Source organism: Ceratotherium simum, chromosome 15, assembly GCF_057802395.1.
Source record: "Ceratotherium simum simum isolate JZ-2026a chromosome 15, ASM5780239v1, whole genome shotgun sequence".
In the NCBI taxonomy this organism is placed as follows: domain Eukaryota; kingdom Metazoa; phylum Chordata; class Mammalia; order Perissodactyla; family Rhinocerotidae; genus Ceratotherium; species Ceratotherium simum.
Genome location: NC_141914.1, coordinates 42,771,789 through 42,790,000, shown reverse-complemented (window position 1 = coordinate 42,790,000; position 18,212 = coordinate 42,771,789). Strand labels below are relative to the sequence as shown.

The 18,212-nt window shown below is 38.1% G+C and overlaps 1 protein-coding gene across 1 annotated transcript in view; it reads right to left on the bottom strand.

Moving 5' to 3' along the window:
* Positions 1 to 18,212, bottom strand: part of GNB4 (G protein subunit beta 4) — a 61,878-nt gene that overhangs the window by 3,467 nt on the left and 40,199 nt on the right. Inside the window, exons 6-9 of the mRNA XM_087439982.1 lie at positions 16,347 to 16,509; positions 15,229 to 15,295; positions 14,918 to 15,119; positions 2,442 to 2,658 (exon numbers count right to left, since the gene is read on the bottom strand). Of these exons, the coding sequence (XP_087296108.1) occupies positions 2,442 to 2,658; positions 14,918 to 15,119; positions 15,229 to 15,295; positions 16,347 to 16,509 (649 nt within the window). The remainder of the gene's footprint in view (positions 1 to 2,441; positions 2,659 to 14,917; positions 15,120 to 15,228; positions 15,296 to 16,346; positions 16,510 to 18,212) is intronic.

The following is an 18,212-nucleotide window of genomic DNA, read 5'->3' as shown; positions in this document are numbered from 1 at the left end:
TTATACATTCCAAGTAGAAAAGTGGAAAATGCCTCTCAGAGAACATGGCTAACCCAAGGGAAAAAAGGCCGTAGGATATATCAGAGGTCCCCAAAGGAAAGCCTGGCCGGATCGTCCTTCAGCGAGGCCCCCAGTCAACACACCCCAACTTTGTGCAGAGGGCTTTCCAACAGTTCAGCGCCTCACTCTTGAGTACGAATAAGAAACTAAAATCACCAGACTTTTAAGGAAATATTCTAAAAATAAGGACAGGGGACAAAAAAAGTGAAGAAAGAGGGGAAAAAAAGCAACTTGGAAAACACAAAAGATAATGCTTGAACAAGAAAACTTCAAAAAAAGGCTCTCATTAATAACATCAGAGAAACAGAAGACTTTATTCATGAGAAAAAGAATGGGTGCCTTAAAAAAAATACCCTCAGGGCCCTCTGGGCACACCGACGCACCGCCTGTCAGGCCACGCTGTGGCCACGGCCCGTATAAAGTGGAGGAAGATGGGCACGGATGTTAGCCCAGGGCCAGTCTTCCTTAGCAAAAAAGAGGAAGATTGGCAGATGTTAGCTCAGGGCTGATCTTCCTCACAAAAAAAAAAAAAAAAATACTCTCACATTAAAAAGACGGTAGAGGGGCCGGCCCAGTGGCTCAGAGGTTAAGTGTGCGGCTCTGCTGCGGCGGCCCAGGATTCGCAAGTTCAGATCCCATGCTCGGACCATCGCACCCTGTATCAAACCATGTGTGGCGGCGTCCCATACAAAGTAGAGGAAGATGGGCATAGATGTTAGCCCAGGGCCAATCTTCTTCAGCAAAAACAAGAGGATTGGCAGGGCCGGCCAGGTGGTGCAAGCAGTTAAGTGCGTGCGTTCCGCTGCGGCGGCCCAGGGTACGCCGGTTCGGATCCTGGGCACGCACTGACACACTGCTTGTCAAGCCATGCTGTGGCAGCGTCCCATATAAAGTGGAGGAAGATGGGCACAGATGTTAGCCCAGGGCCAGTCTTCCTCAGCAAAAAAGGAGGAGGATTGGCAGATGTTAGCACAGGGCTGATCTCCTCACAAAAATAAATTAAAAAAAAAAAAAAAAAAAAAGAGGATTGGCAATGGATGTCAGCTCAGGGCTAATCTTCCTCAGAAAAAAAATAAATAAAATAAAACAAATAAAAGATGGTAGGAAAAATGAAAAACCAAAACTTAACAGAAGGGTCACTGAAAGAAAAGGCGAAGATTTCTCCCAGAACATAGAGCAAAAAAAAAAAAGACAGAGATAGAAAGCAGGAGAGAATATAATAGGAAAGTCCAAGGAAGTGCAACATCAGAATAACGGGAGTTCTAGAAAGAGAATGATAGTGGAGAAGAAATGCAATCAATTAAATGAGCCCCCAGACTTCCCAGTACTAGAAGGTATCAGTTTCCAGACCGAAAAGATCCACTGAATATCCACCACAATGGATGAAAATGGATCCACTCCAAGACATGAGAATTGGCAGAAAGTCTGAAGATTAATTAGTGAGAAGTATATCAAAATTAAGAATATAAGCCAAAAAATTAATTTAACCCTAGAGAACATACAAAAGCTGCAGAGCAAAAGCAGTCAGTATATACCTCATTGCTCAGCAGTAAATACTGTTTAAAATGTCCTAATTATGAAAATACTAACTGACGCTCTAAACAAAATTCACTACATGGGAAAAACCGGAAGATGGGAAGGATGCGGCTGTGGTGGGAGGAGGGATGTTAAAGGGAAACCCTCAACAGATAATTTCTAAAAATTAAAAAAAAATCAAGTAACAGCAATACAGGCATGTTATTTAGAGATATGAAATGTAAATACTTAAAAGCAGCTACCTTTGGGAGCAGAAGATGGGGGTTGGGGTCGGACGACTGCTGTGTTATAGCAACAAGCCATGTAGAACTATTTGACTCAAGTATAATTTTGATTCTAAAAAAAAAACTTAAATCCGTCTGTGTAGTTTGTTATGAATGACAGTCCCCAGTATGACTTGATGTGTGTGCTAATATGTTGGAAGCTACAGGGGAGAACTCAGAGTATGGGGCTAAGGGGAGACAGTGGCTCTCCGTCCTGCCCCAGAGAAGATCTGCTCCAGAAGGAAGATGACCCACAGCAGTTACAATGCTTCCTGTCAGGTTACAAGAAAACTGTAATTTGGAAAAGACCACACTGAATTATATTCACTGTTCATCTTTATATCAAAACCTACCAAACAAGAAACTATTCTAGAACTAGATGTTACTCTTCAAAAAACAGAAACGTAAGTATGGTTTACGGACTGTAACTGTTTCCTAAGGGCAACGACGACCATGAATGGGAACTGCCTGGCTGCCATTCCCCACAGCTCCAGGGTGTCCAGGAGGCCTCGAAAACAGCTGATGGGGACCTCCTCATGTTTCCTGACAAAATTAAAACCCAATGTGGACTTATTTACTAACCTGCACGGTCTCCTTTTAGCGTGTCCCATACGTTACAATTAAAGTCATCATAACCAGCTAACAGGAGGCGCCCGCTCTTGGAGAAGGCTACGGAAGTGATTCCACAGATGATATTGTCGTGAGAATACAATAACAACTCTTGGTCTGCACGGAGGTCGAAGAGCCGGCAAGTGGCATCATCAGAGCCAGTGGCAAAGGCATATCCGTTTGGGAAAAACTAGAAAGAAAAGCAACAAACATTTATTCCATAGAAGGATACAAAAATCAGGTAAGGCAGTGTAATAACAGACTCAGGGGTAACACAGACCTGGATTCAAATTCCAACTTGGCTTCTTACCAGGTGACTCATATTGGGCACTAAAGATTCTTAAACTCTTTGGGCTTTAGCTTCAGGTTCAGAGTGTTGGTTAGGATGGAATGAAATAACATATGCAAAGTGCATGGCCCATTGTTCAGCACACAGCAAGTACTCAATAAATGTTGGATCTGGTCCTCCATATGTCTTATTAAAACGTTTAAATCAAATATTACTACTTATAGAATTTATATATGTGTACTCTTAAAGAAATGTTCCAAAATCCCATTATGAGAAATAAATAGGAAAAATTTATAAAAGAGAACATAAATCATTGCAATAAGCCTAGGTGATAAAGTCAAGCAAGCAGTAAAGAAAACTATGCATCAGTTTGTGAATCCCTTTTCTCAGATACTGGCACTAATGAACATTGACTTCTCACAAAGAAGAAATCATTTTTTCTTGGCAGGCAAGGATTCACCCTAAGCTAACAATCTTCCTCTTCCCCCCCCCCCCCCGCCCCAAAGCCGCAGTGCATGGTTGTATAGCCTAGCTGTTAGCCCTTCTAGTTCTTCTATGTGAGCTGCTGCCACAGCATGGCAACTGACAAAAGTGGGGTGTGGTTCTGTGACGGGGAAGTGAACCCAGGCCACTGAAGTGGTAAGAGCACTGAATGTTAACCATCAGACCATCAGGGGCTGGCTCAGGAAATCACCTTTCTTCATATATCTACTGCCCATCTGTATTACCTCTGTGAAGGATGGTTCATGACCTCTGCTTATTTTTAACTGTGCTGTTAGTATTTAACTTGTCGATTTGTAGGAATAAAATGAAGAATATAAATTTGTTTGGTTTATTTGTTGCAACTACTATTTTATAGTTTATCATTTGGCTTCTAATACTGTTTACTTTTTTAAAAATATAAAGCAATTTTTAATTTTTATGCAAATGTATCTTTCCCTTTGAGATTTCTTTCATTGTTTTTATGAATAAAGTCCTTCCTCAGGCTATTAACTGATGTTCAGTTAAATCTTCTTCTAGTTCCTTTTTTAATAATTTTATTTTTCACAACTTAATTTTTATCTATCTGGAATTTGATACACAGCATTGAGTGTAAGGATCTAACAATTTTCTTAATAATTAAGCAACTGTCCCAGCTGTTAATTAAATAATCATTTCTCTACTGATTTTGTTGCTACATCTGTAATTCCCTAAGCTGCGATATACACAAAAATGTTAGTTTTGAGTTTTCTGTCTGTCCTTTGTGGTACCTGTATCACACTCTTTTTTTTTAATCATTCTAACTTGATAATAAATTTTATTATCTGGCAAAACACTCTTGTTATTCTGCTTCATATCAATCTTTCCTCTTTTTTTCCCATTTGAATTTCACAGACATTTGATCAAGTCTCTTTTCTCTATATTCTTCTGACTCATCTCAAAAAAAAGAACCCCAAAATCGACTTGGTGTTTTTTTTTTTTTTAAAGATGCACTGTTTTTTGTTTTTTGTTTTTTTTATAATTTTATTTATTTATTTTTCCCTCAAAGCCCCGGTAGACAGTTGTATGTCATAGTTGTACATCCTTCTAGTTGCTGTATGTGGGACACGGGTGTGTCAGTGCGTGCCCAGGATCCGAACCCGGGCCGCCAGCAGCAGAGAGCGTGCACTTAACCGCTAAGCCACAGGGCCAGCCCATGACTTGGTGTTTTGATTAAAATTTGCAGTAAACCTAAAAATTAATTTGAGGGCTAAATGGCTGGTTTACAACATGCAGTCTTCCCATTCAGGAACATGGAATTTAAAAAAAAATGTTTACCAGTAAAGTTTTATGATTGTCTTCATAAAGATTCTGCACATTTCTTGCTAAATGTTCCTTGTCTCGCTTATAATTTTTGTTGCTATTCTCAATAAGATTTTCTTCCTTTCTATTTTCTACCTGGTTATTATTGGTATAGGAAAGTTACTGATCTTATAATTTTTGGTAAGTCAGAAAATACACTGAACTCTTTTTTGAGATATGTAGATAGTTAAACATGTAAATAATGATATTTTTTCTACTTTCTAATGCATCTCTTATTTCAGTTTTTGGTCCAGCTATACGGGCTGTAAGTTTCAGAACAATTTAAATAGTGGTGATGGTATTATTGTCTTGTTATTTAATATAATAAGAACGCCTCCTGTGTGTTTCAACTGTTAGGAAGTCCTATTCTCAGGATGATGGTGGAGGGCAGTGATAATAGATTAACAGGCTCTTGGAAATGCAAGTACTTTAACTTTAATGCTTTTAGGATGGTTAAAGCCTGGTTCCAGCAGAGATAGTTTCTCCACATCAAATATGAAGAACTGCTTTTCCTTCCTTTCAAATTCCCTAGAAGGCCCAAGGAGCCTCTAGCCATAATTTCTTCTCTCTACCAAGCATCCAATAGTCAGTCATCCCAGGCTACAGTGACACTTATAAGACCCTTGGTCATGTAAAAGGCTTCACCAAACCCTTACTGCCTACTTACAGGCTAGTGGTTTTGACCACTTCCTTCCATTCTAACATCCAGCAAGACACTCCCCCTTGGTCCCTTGCAAGAAGTCCAGTACTATCATTTGCACACATTTTATCAGCATGTGTGGATTAAACCTGTTCCCAACCACAGACCCAGACAGAGAAGCCTCCGGTGCAGCACAGGACCCCAGTGCAAAACACCCAATTCAGAAGATCACCCCTTTGGGCTCAGAGCGTGTGGGGCATGGCATATGAACACCCTATGTCCAAGAGACAGGATGACCACACATCCCGTTTTGCCCAGGACAGTCCCCGTGTATGACTTTCCCCCCAGCGAAATTATTACCAGCACTCATTCACATTCAAAACGTTCCTGGTTTGGATGATATCATATTATAAGCTCACTTTGCCAATACAATGAGCTAGTTTTAATTGCCTGGAAGCTTTAGATGGCCCTCAGAACTGGGGGAAATATATATTTAGAATGTATCTGATGGATTTAATATATATTCAAAGAAAAATGGTGTGTGTGTGGGACGCTGGCTGTTCATTTAAGTTTTTTTTTTTTTTATGATAGAGAAGAGCTTTCTAGTACTGATTTATCAAGTTGTCTTTTTTTTTTTTATGGGTGTTTTCTTTCTTTTTGCTGAGGAAGACCAGCTCTGAGCTAACATCTATTGCCAATCCTCCTCCTTTTTTTTCCCCAAAGCCCCAGCAGATATTTGTATGTCATAGTTGCACATGCTTCTAGTTGCTGTATGTGGGACGCGGCCTCAGCATGGCCGGAAAAGCGGTGTGTCGGTGTGAGCCTGGGATCCGAACCCGGGCCGCCAGTAGCGGAGCACGCGCACTTAACTGCTAAGCCACGGGGCCGGCCCCTGGGTGTTTTCTTTTTAAGATACATTTTTAGTATCTGAAATACTGAGAAACTGATGTGGTAAATTTTGTTAATAGATTTCCTAATATTAAATCCTTCTTGCACTGTAGAACTAATTTTTACTTGACAATGATGTGTTTTTACTTGGACACATTGTTGGATTTGATTTGCTATAATTTATCCTATACTTTTATCTAGTTCTAAGAGATACTCTTTCTTGTGTTTTGGTATAAGGGTTATGCTAGTTTGTTTGATATAATTAAATGGGAAACTTTTTCTGTGTTTGGGAACAGTTTCAATAGCACTAAAATTTTTCTGTTCCTTCAAAGTCTGAAGCACATGCCAACGAAACTATATGGGGGCCTGGAAGTTTTTTTGAAACTATTTTTTTGTTAAATCTTTTTTTCGATTATTTTCAAGCTATTCAGGTTTTCACTTATTAAGTCAATTTTAGAAATTTGTGATTGAGAATTAATTACCATAAGATATACAGTGTATTTTCTTATGATTTTTACATCTTCTCTTATCTGTAATAGAACCTTTATTATTCTTAATTTTGTATATCTATGATTTTTATCCTTTTTTTCCTTCAGTTTACTAGAGATTTAGGGAACCAGGTCTTAGAGTATTTGAATTTTTCTATTTTGTAATAGCTTTTTATTATAAAATTCTCTAAATATTCATTCATTCAATAAATATTTATTGAGCACCTACTGTGTGTCATGCACTGTTCTAGATACTAGTGATACACAGTAGTAAACAAAACTGGCAAAAATCCTCGTCTCTGTGGAGCTTACATTCTTGTGAAGCAGACAATAAACATGCAAAGTAAATAAAAGATAAGTATGTTAGATAATGATAAGTGCTAAGGAGAAAAAATAAAGCAGGGAAAGGAGGTGTGGGTGACATCTTAGGGTGTCCAGGGAAGGCTTTACTGAGAAGTGGGTATTTACTACCGAGCTGAAGGAGGCGGTGCAGCCATGAGCCACGATGATGTCTACGGGGAAGGAGAGCAGTTGAGAGAGAGGGAGCAGCGTGTGTGACAGCCCCTGGGGCAGACCTGTGCCAGGGATGGCAAGGAGGCCAGTGTGGCCATGCAGAGTAAGTAAAGGGGAGGTCACAGGGAGAGGGAGGCAGGATGAGTAATGGGGAGGTCACAGGTCCATGGTCCCTTACAGGCTTTTATAAGCCCCTTGGGACAGTCATTTTTCAGAATTTAGAATTTTTCAGATTTTAAAAAGGTAATATGCTGTGTATTAAGTAAAACTCCACTGGGGCTGGGGCAGCACCCTGTAATCAAACACAACAGTATCTCTTCAGTGAAACAAACAGTCATACTAAGTGGGATAAATAAAGACTATAAACAGCCTCTCGTCGTTCCCAGTCAGGTTCTGCCACAGAATAGGTCTGTACCAAATTTAGAGAAGAAAATGATTTTTGGATTTCAGAATTGCAGCTAACGGATTGTGGACGGACTCCAGGCGAGATCATGCTGGTTCTAGGAAAGGCTTTAGCTTTACTCTGTATTTCTGCTTTTCTATTTACCATCACTTTCTTCTCACTCTCCTAAAGTGTGTATTCTTCCTCTTCTGATGTCCTGAGCTATTTTTTTTTTTAAGATTTTATTTATTTATTTCCCCCCCCCCCCAAAGCCGCAGTAGGTAGTTGTATGTCATAGCTGCACATCCTTCTAGTTGCTGTATGTGGGACGCGGCCTCAGCATGGCCGGAGAAGCGGTGCGTCGGTGCGCGCCCGGGATCCGAACCCGGGCTGCCAGCAGCGGAGCGTGTGCACTTAACCGCTAAGCCACGGGGCCGGCCCTGTCCTGAGCTATTTATCTTAGATGTTTATTATTTCTTTAGTGGCCTACTATGTGATCAGTTTTTATAAATGCTTAAGGACATTTGTATGGTGCAGAGTGCAATATGTCTATTCTATTCAGTCAACATTATTAAATGACATTATTCAAATCCTCAATACCTCATTTCTTGTCTACCTAAGATATCAATATCCCAAAGTCGTGTATTAAAGTCTCTACAATGGTGTTTTGGGTTCATTTCTCCTTGTATGTCTAATGGCTTTGGCTGTATGCATTTCAATGTTATGGCTTCACTATAGACTATACCTCTTATTAATATAAAACTCTTTATCTTATTTTAGTTTTTGTTTCCATTTTACTTCGTCTAATAGAAATATAGTAATATTACTACAGATTTCCTTTAGTTTACAGTTTGCACACACACTTTCATTTTTACTCTTAGCCTTCCTGGGCCGTTTTGTTTTAGGTGTGTTTCTTGTAAACAACATATAGTTTGATTTATTCTCTATCTTTTAATAGTGGCAACCATTGACATTATTATATATTGCCTTAAGTGATTATACTTGGTCTTAATCTCTTATCCTATGTTATATTTACTCTAATTTTGCTCCCACATCATAAAATATGACCTCTGACACTTAAAATTCTCGGGTCACAATATTTCTCCCTTAACACTCAGCAGATATTGTTCAGAAGCCTTCTAGCACTGTTTATTAAAGAAAAGTGTGAGGCCAGCCTGATTTTTTATCTTTTGTATCTAGGTAATCTACTTTTTCACCTTGAATACTCCTAGAATTTTTTTTGTCCTTATCTTTTGACGTTTTAAATTCAAGAGGATATGTCTGTATTGGTCTTTTTAAATTACTTGTAAATACTCAGTAAGCCCCTTAAACCTTCATATAGGTTTCTCTCTTGAGCTAAGATAATTTTATATTTTTAAATTATTTCTTGGCTACACTTCTGCTTTCAGCCAAAATGGAATAACAGTGGTCACATTTACCCCCAATGCTAAAAAACTGAAAATAAAATGGACAAAATATATGAAACATGGTTCTCAAGACAATGGGTATCAGTCAACAAAGGAGAGTGGTCCCTGAGAGACAAGAAACAAATGAGGTAAGCCCTACAATTGCCCCATCTTACTGCCTGGAAAAAGTTTACAGGTCATGGTGCAGGAAGAACCCAGAGGAAGCCCACTGACATCCCTGAGTTGAGGAGACAGAGCTGGGAATCCAAGGAGTCCAAGGCAGCTCCAGTTTCCAGGCCAGAACACTAGAGAGGACAATGCCTGAGAGAGAGAAAACTTAGGAGATATGATGAGGGGCCCCTCAAGTATTCAGCTGAGTACTGATCAGCACAGGGGTGTGAGGAAACTACTCAAGCAGGGAAAGAAACACCCAAAAAGCCTTAAAGGAAACAAACTTTGATGCTCACACAGGGCCAAGAATAATGCCTGTTCCCACTAGGAGGGAAAACCTCATAAATTCATTGGGAAGAGAGATCATGAGGGTTTTGTCTCACCAGTGGGGCAAACTTAGGCATACACAAAGTGCTGCTCTGGTCCCACCTAACAAAACTTAAATGCAAGACCTGAAAGGCTCAAATCGTTTCCAAATAATTTAACAACGCCCCAGAACAAAGATAAATAATATTTATATGAATACAAAATTATCCAGAACCTAACAAGGTAAAATTCACAATGTCTGGCATCTAATGAAAATCAGACATGCAAAAAAGCAAGAAAATATGACCCATAGTAGGAGAAAAATCAGTCGGTTGAAACAAACCTGGAAAATGTCACAGATGATAGAATTAATAGACAAGGACAATAGCAGTGTCTGAGGTAAAAAGTACACTGTATAGGTTAATGGCAGATTAGACACTACAGAAGAAGAGAGTAGCCAGCTTGAAGATAACGCAATAGAAACTATCCAATAGAAATAGAGAAAAAAGACTGAAAAATAAAATAAACAGAGCATTAATGAGCTATGGAAAAACTTCAAGTGGCTTAACATATGTGTATTTAGAGTCTCCAAAGGAGAGAAGAGGAAACAAAAAAAATATTTGAATGATAATGGCTGAAAAATTTCCAAATGATGAAAACTAAAACCCACAGATCCAAACACAAGAAATATGAAGAAAACTATACAAAGACACATCATAATCAAGTTGCTTAAAAACAGTGACAAAGAGAAAACATTAAAAGCAGCCAGAAGAAAACGAAGGACAAATTGTGGAGAGAGACCAAACATAAGGATGACAGCACATTCCTCATCAGTAACAACATGAACCAGAAGACAGCAGTGTAAGATCTTGAAAGTATCAAAAGAAAAATAACTAGCAAAAATATCTTTCAAAAATGAAGGCAAAATAAAAATTTTTTTAGACATACAAAAGCTGAAGGACTTTATCTTTAACAGAACTGCACTATAGGAAACGTTAAAGGAAGCCCTTCCAGCAGAAGGAAAATAGATGGAAATCGGAATCTATACACAAAAGAGTGAGGAACAGAGAAAATGGTTAACTACATAAATAAAGGTTTTTTTTTTTTATTATTTAAATCTCTCTAACAGATAATCAGCTATTGAAAGCAAAAATAATATCAATGTATCGTGGGGTTTAAAACATATAAAAATCACCGGCCTGGTGCCCTGGTGGTTGTTTGGCATGCTCCGCTTTGGCAGCTGGGGTTCGTGGGTTCAGATCCCAGGCGTGGACCTACACTACTCATCAGCCATGCTATGGTGGCAGCCCACAGATAAAATAGAGGAAGACCGGCACAGATGTTAGCTCAGGGCTAATCTTCCTCAGCAAAAAAAAAGAAATAAGTAAAATGTATGACAACAGTGGCGCAAAGGCTGAGAGGGGAGAAATGGGAGTAAACAGTTGCAAGGTTCTTATCTATAGGTAAAGTAGTGTAATATCACTTGAAAGTAGATTGCCATAAACTAAGGATGTATACTACAAACCCTACAGCAACCACTGAAAAAAAAGGTTATTGCTAATAAGCCAAGAAACGAAATAAAAGGGATTCATAATTAAAAGAAAATTAACTCAAAAGAAGACAGAAAAACAGGAAAAGAGAGCAAAGCATAGATGGGAAAAATAAAAAACAAAGAGCAAGATGGTAGATTTAAATCTAATCATGTTAACACAATAATCACATAAAATGCAATTGGTCTAAACAATAAAAGGCAGAAATCATCAGACTATAAAAAAGCAAGACCCAACTGCTGCCCATAAGAAAGTGACTTTGAATATAATGACACAAATAAGTTAAAAGAAAAGGAAGGAACAAGATTTGCCCACACTTAACATTAATCAAAAGAAAGGAGTAGTTCTATTAATATCAGACAAAGATTTGAGAGCAAATAATATTACACCAGGGAAAAAGCGATAAAAAAATAAATCTCATAATGATAAAGGAATCAATTCATCAAGAGGACATAACAATACTAAAGATTTATGCTTTGAAATTCATGAAGCAAAAACTAATAGATGGCAAGAAAAAAACGAATAAATACACCATTAGAGATTCCAACACACCTCTCTCAACAATGAATAGAAAGAACAGACAAAATCAGTAAGGATACAGAAGACCTGAACATGATCGACCAACTTGACCTGACTGACATCTATACAACTCTCTAGCCAACAACAGCAGAATACAGATTCTTTTCAAATGCATCTGGAACACCGACCAAGACAGACCATTCTGGACCATAAAACAAGTCTCAAGAAATTTAGAAGGATTCAAATCATATAAATCATACAAAGTATATTCTCTGACCATAATGAAATTAAATTAAAATTTAACAAAAATAAAGATATCTGGGGCCGGCCCCGTGGCTTGGTGGTTAAGTGCGCGCACTGTGCTGCTGGCCGTCCGGGTTCGGATCCCGGGCGCGCCCCGACGCACTGCTTCTCCGGCCATGCTGGAGCCGCGTCCCACATACAGCAACTAGAAGGATGTGCACCTATGACATACAACTATCTACTGGGGCTTTGGGGGAAAAAAATAAATAAAAATAAATAAATAAATAAATAAATAAAGATATCTAGAAAATCTCCAAATAACATACTTCTAAGTAACTCATGAGTCAAAGAGATCAAAAGTAAAATTACAAAGAATTTTGAACTAAATGAAAATGAAAACACAATACAACAAAATTTGTGGAATATAGTAAAAAGCAACACTTAGGAAGAAATTTATAACTTTAAGTTCCAATATTAGAAAAGAAAAAAGTTTCAAATCAGTGGTGTCAGCTTCTACCTTAAGAAACTAGAAAAAGGAAAGCAAATGAAACCCAAGTAACAGCAGAGAAGAAACAGTAAAGATCAGAGTGAAAATCAATGGAACAGAAAACAAAAAAAATAGAGAAAATCATTGAAACCAAAAGATGGTTCTTTGAGAAGATAAGTAAAAGTGATTAACCTCTAGCCAAATTTATGTTTGCTAGGGCTGCCATGACAAAGTACCACAAATTGGGTGACTCAAACAACAAAAATTTATTGTCTCACAATTCCGGAGGCTAGAAGTCTGAGGCCAAGGTGTGTGAGGGCTGGGAGGGAAGGATCTGCTAGGCCTTTCTCCTTGGCTTGTAGACAGATGTCTTCTCCCTGTGTCTCTTCACACTGTTTTCCCTCTATGCTTGTTTGTCTCTAAATTTCCCCTTTTTCTAAGGACACTGGTCACATTGGATTAAGTGCTCCCAATCCAGTATGACTCAACTAACCACATCTGCAACAACCCTATTTTCAGTTGAGGTCACATTCTGACATACTGGGGTTAGGACTTGAACATATAAATTTTGGAGATACACAATTCAACCCACAAGAACAGATTAATCAGGAAAAAACTAAGAGACAAATTACCAATATCATGAATCAGATATCCTACAGATTTCAAAAGAATAATAATAAGGGAATATTATGAACAACTTTAAGCCAATAAATTTGAGAACATAGATGAATAGATAAATTCCTTGAAAGACACACCCTACCCAAAGCTCACTCAAGAAGAAATGGATAACCCAAATAGGTCTCTATCTAATAAGACATTAAGTTTTTAGTTAAATCTCTTCTCCAAAGAAAACTCAGAGAGCTTCCACAGGTAAATTCAACCAAAGATTTAAGGAAATACCAACTCTACACAAACTGTTCCAGAAAAGTGAAGAGGAGGGAAGGTTTCCCAACTCCTCCCATGAGACCAGCATTAATCTGATAGCAAAACCCTCCCCCGCCCCACACAAAAATTCAAAAAGTGAAAAAGAGAACAATAACTTTTACGAACATGGATGTAAAACTTAACAAAATTTCAGCAAATTAAATCCACTACTATATAAAAAGGATTATGCATTATGACCAAGTGAGGTTTGTCCCAGAAATACAGGGTTGGGTTAATATTTGAAAATCAATCAATGTAAATTCACCATTTATCAGACTGAAAAAGAAAAACCACAGGATCGTCTCAATAGATGAAGAGAAAGTATTTGGTAAACTTCGACACTCATTCCTGATAAAATCTTAGCAAATTAGGAATAGAAGAGGATATCGTCAACCTGATAAAGGTGGTGGGTGGGATGAGAGATAGAGAGGACAGGGTTTGCCTGCTCTAAAATTCTAATATTCTAACCAGGTTGGCCCAATAAGATGTGGGGCTATGAAGCATTTACTCTGATATTCTCTGCAAAATCACATAAAAATGACTTTCAACATGTGCATGATAAATAAAAACCAATTTTTTCCCAAAAATATCTTCTTACAAAATTAGAGTATATTTTATACACATAATCATTAGCAATTACTGTACTTTTGGAAATTTTAGTCATATCTCTACACTCTGGCATCTGATCTACATGGGACACTTTACCTAAGTCAAGCAGTATCCCACCTCCTCTGAATATCCCTCCCCTCAATTCAGACCACTTGATAATCATCATTTTGATTGTCATTCAAAATACCACTTTAGCTTTACCCTAATTTATAAACACATATGACGGGTTCATCCTCCTATATACTGAGTACTTATTACCTGGCTTACTCTATCTGTGGTTACCTGTTTGGGGTTTTTAAAAAATATGAAGTAGCTTATAAATAATTTATACCATTTACTGAGCATCCAATATATAGTTTCATTTAGTCTCCACACCATTGTTTGATGTAGGTAGTATTATTCCCATTTTTTTTTTTTTTGTGAGGAAGATTAGCCCTGAGTTAACATCCGTGCTAATCCTCCTCTTTTTGCTGAGGAAGACCGGCTCTGAGCTAACATCTATTGCCAATCCTCCTCCTTTTTTTTTTTTTTTTCCCCAAAGCCCCAGTAGATAGTTGTATGTCATAGTTGTACATCCTTCTAGTTGCTGTATGTGGGACGCGCCCTCAGCATGGCCAGAGAAGCAGTGCATCGGTGCACGCCCGGGATCCGAACCCCAGGCTGCCAGTAGCGGAGCACACGCACTTAACCACTAAGCCACGGGGCCGGCCCAGTATTATTCCTATTTTAAAAACCCAGGACTCTGAGGTTCATAGAAGTTAAGCAGCCCACGCGGTCTCACACAGCTGGTTCCCAGCAGAACTAAGATTTGATCCCAGGTCTGGCTGACTTCAAAAGCTACACTCTCTAAACAGCTGCCTTTGTCTTCCTAATTGTTCTCTCTTTGGGTTGTTCCCCGTGACCCCAGAGATATGAGACTCTGCTCTCCTCTGAACCACTGTGTGGACATCCATGACCTGTCTGTTTGCTCAAGATGATCTATCTGTCTAAGGTTAGACACAAAATTTATCATTCACCCGGGAATAAAGACCTAGGCCAATGGATTAAAACTTTTCCATTTTTTTTAATCAAACTCTTATTATTTAGGGATTCGACGTTATAAGAGCACATTACTTACAAGAATCCTTGAAGGTAATTTGTTGTTAAAATCATGCTATAGAGTTCAACACTTTACATGCATAATAAATTTTCCTTAGAAATGCTATTCACTTACACTGACAGCATTAATATCCGATACGTGTCCAGTGAAAGACTGTCTACACATTCCATCTCGAATGTCCCATAACTTGGAAGAGGCATCACAAGCACCAGAGACAAAAGTCCTCATGTCGGGACTCAGAGAAAGACTCATGACATCTCCAGAATGCCCAGTGAACATGGTGGTCTGCTGGGCAGTTTCGATGTCCCACAAAGCACTATAATTAAAAATAAATAAAAATCATTAATGACTATTAATCTCTTCTTACATTAGTTCCTACCACCACCCTCAACCCTGAAATCAGTGTTCTTCTGGAATAAACTTACCAAGTTGTATCTCCTGAACTTGTAACAATTTGGCTGTCATCTAAAAAACGGCAGCAGGACAAGTAGCCTGTGGCACAGACAATAACAAATTTTAGGTTATCAATGATTGAATAACTCAATTACCTTATGAAATATATATTTCATATATCTATACACCTTAAATACATATTAATATATATCTTTAAAAATATAAAACCTGGACAAGTGTTTGTTAGTAAAATCCATAGTTCTACTTTTAACTACTTCAAACTCTATGCTGTCTGCAACTAAATTTTATCAATGAACTCTCTCTTAGGTATTTACTATGTCAATGACATCGTGTCGGGCACTCTGAAAGTTACAAACGAGTAAGATGCAGTCCCTTCCACCTGCTACAATTACCTGAAAGAGAGTGACACTCCTTTACACAAATATCTATAATCTATGGCAGACTGGGTTAAGTACCTTGGAGAAATACTTTAAAAGTACTGTGAGAAATTAGAAGGACAACCTCAATGAAGGCTTCATGAAAACGGTGGCATGTGAATGCTCAGAATTCACCAGTGTTTCAAAATATGGAGATAGCGAGAAAATGCCATTATAGAGATTTTGTAAAAGGCATGGTCAAATAGTACTGCCAAGAATTCAAAGAGGCAGAGAAACAGAAACCTGATCAATAAATTCCTAATTAATACTGCTAACCAAATACTACACTATTGAACCATGGTGTGCACACTGGCAAAGAGAGCAATGCACTATCACACAGTGAAAATACTTTACAAAGGTATCTTAATACATACTTCCAATTACAGAATTAAGTAAAGATGCTAAAATTCCATAATTGCTACATGGTTACAGAGAGTATTTTTGTATTTTTCTTTGTTTTTTGAATTTTTTGCAATAAATCTGTCATTGTTACAAAAATAATACTGCTATTTTCGGAAGAAAAACAGAATTATGGTCATTATTTGTATAATTATGAAAAGTTAATCTTTCCCTGATTCACAGTAATTTCCACTCTCACTTGATTAATACTCATCCATTAGCCAGCTGAGCACAATTTGTCACTTGTTCTCCTTGATCGGCTCATTCTTCAGAAGTCAGGTTTGTAGGAAAGGACAAGATTTAGTGAAGCTCACCCGTGTGACCTGGTAACTCTCGGCTCACTCTCACATTTCCTTCTCTGGTTTTTAAGTTATATATGGAGCAGATGTTGTCCAGTCCTCCACAAGCAACGTAATTACCAGAAGGAGCATAAGCACAGGTCATCACCCAGGAGGACCGCAAAGGAATAGCATGCATCTGTAGAACAAATACAATGCACAAAAACTATTACCAAGCAAAGCTTACAAAAAGTCATTAATTTTTCAAATCTATTTACAATGAAGCAAATATTACTAAAAATCAAATGCATCTAAAAAAAATAAGGCAGAGGCTCCCCTGGTGGCATAGTGGTTGAGTTCACATGCTCCACTTTGGCAGCCCGGGGTTCGTGGGTTCGGATCCTGGGCACAGGCCTGCATACTGCTTATCAAGCCACGCTGTGGCAGGCGTCCCACATATAAAATAGAGGAAGATGGGCCCAGATGTTAGCTCAGGGATAATCTTCCTCACAAAAAAATAAAAAAACTAATAAGCCAAATAAAATAAAGAATGTAATGGTTTGAGAAAGTGAACAATGAAAAATAAAATACTAATGCACACTAAAATGCCTATTATTTTTTGTATAGTATCAAATCATTCAGATTTAAGTGCTCTTTTCAGAAATTATTCTGTTTAGGGAAGCAAGGACGGAGGACATTTCAATGCTAATATAGCCATTTGAAATATTAAGTGTAAAATGTTATAAAGAATTTAATAAAACTCTTTGCTTTGGCAGTAGTGCTCAAAAGAGGAATTTCCTCCAACATAACACGAACAATACAAGTACCTGAGTTGATTAAATTGGTTTTTCCATGAAGAGATGGCACTACCTCCTTCTAATAACAGGGCACATACTCTGGGCTCGAATTCAAACAATGGTAATAGTTCACAGTGATCTATTCATACCACTGTCTGGTGCCCTGCTACCCCACACCAATCATTTGCAGGTCAGGTGGCAAAATTTAAGGTGTATGGGAATGGTGAGGCTAAATGGTCCATACAGAGAATCAACACATTACTACTGCGCTCTCACTTAATCTAAAATAATATTTTTAAAATGCAATTTTGTTATAGGAAAATATAGTTGAAAGACATATGCTCAATGCCAATTAATAGAAAGAAATTGTTAAGTTACAAATCTGTCTTAGTTAGCTTTAAAATCTCAACCAAGATGAAGTTATTGTCTACTGCACAAAGTAGTGTTTTTAAGTCTTTAACAAAAGCAGTGAGAGCCAGCCCCGGTGGTCTACGCCGCAGCCCGGATTCATTTCCCAGGTGTGGAACCACGCCACCCATCTGTCAGTTGTCATGCTGTGGCAGTGGCTCGCGTAGGAAACTAAAAACCAACATCTAGGATATACAACCATGTACCGAAGCTTTAAAACACTCTCTCCCTCTCTCTCTCAAAAAATAAAAAATAAAAAAATAGTGATATAAGTATACACAGAATCTAAAGGTATCTGACTTGTGAAAGTTCTCCTGAAGCTTTTCTACTACCACTCAACACCTTTACATCAGGGACTGCTTCCAGTGGACATATTAAGAGGACTTGCTTGCTGGCTTTTACCACCGACAGATCTAAACAAGCTGCAATTTGCCTCCAATCTACTGTCTCTTCTGAGCAGTCCAGAAACACAAATCAATGCCTATAGTGGACCAAAGAACAGCTTCACAATACCATTCTAGCTTCCCCACAACTAGAAATAAAAACCTCAGGGTCACTGTCACATTAGGAAATGGGAATTAAAAAAAAAAAATCATTTATACGTAAAACTGATGCACACTCTTTCCTAATATTGAAATACGAAATATGACACTCAAGTAAAACCACACTGAACAACATTCCTGCAGCTGTCCTTGGG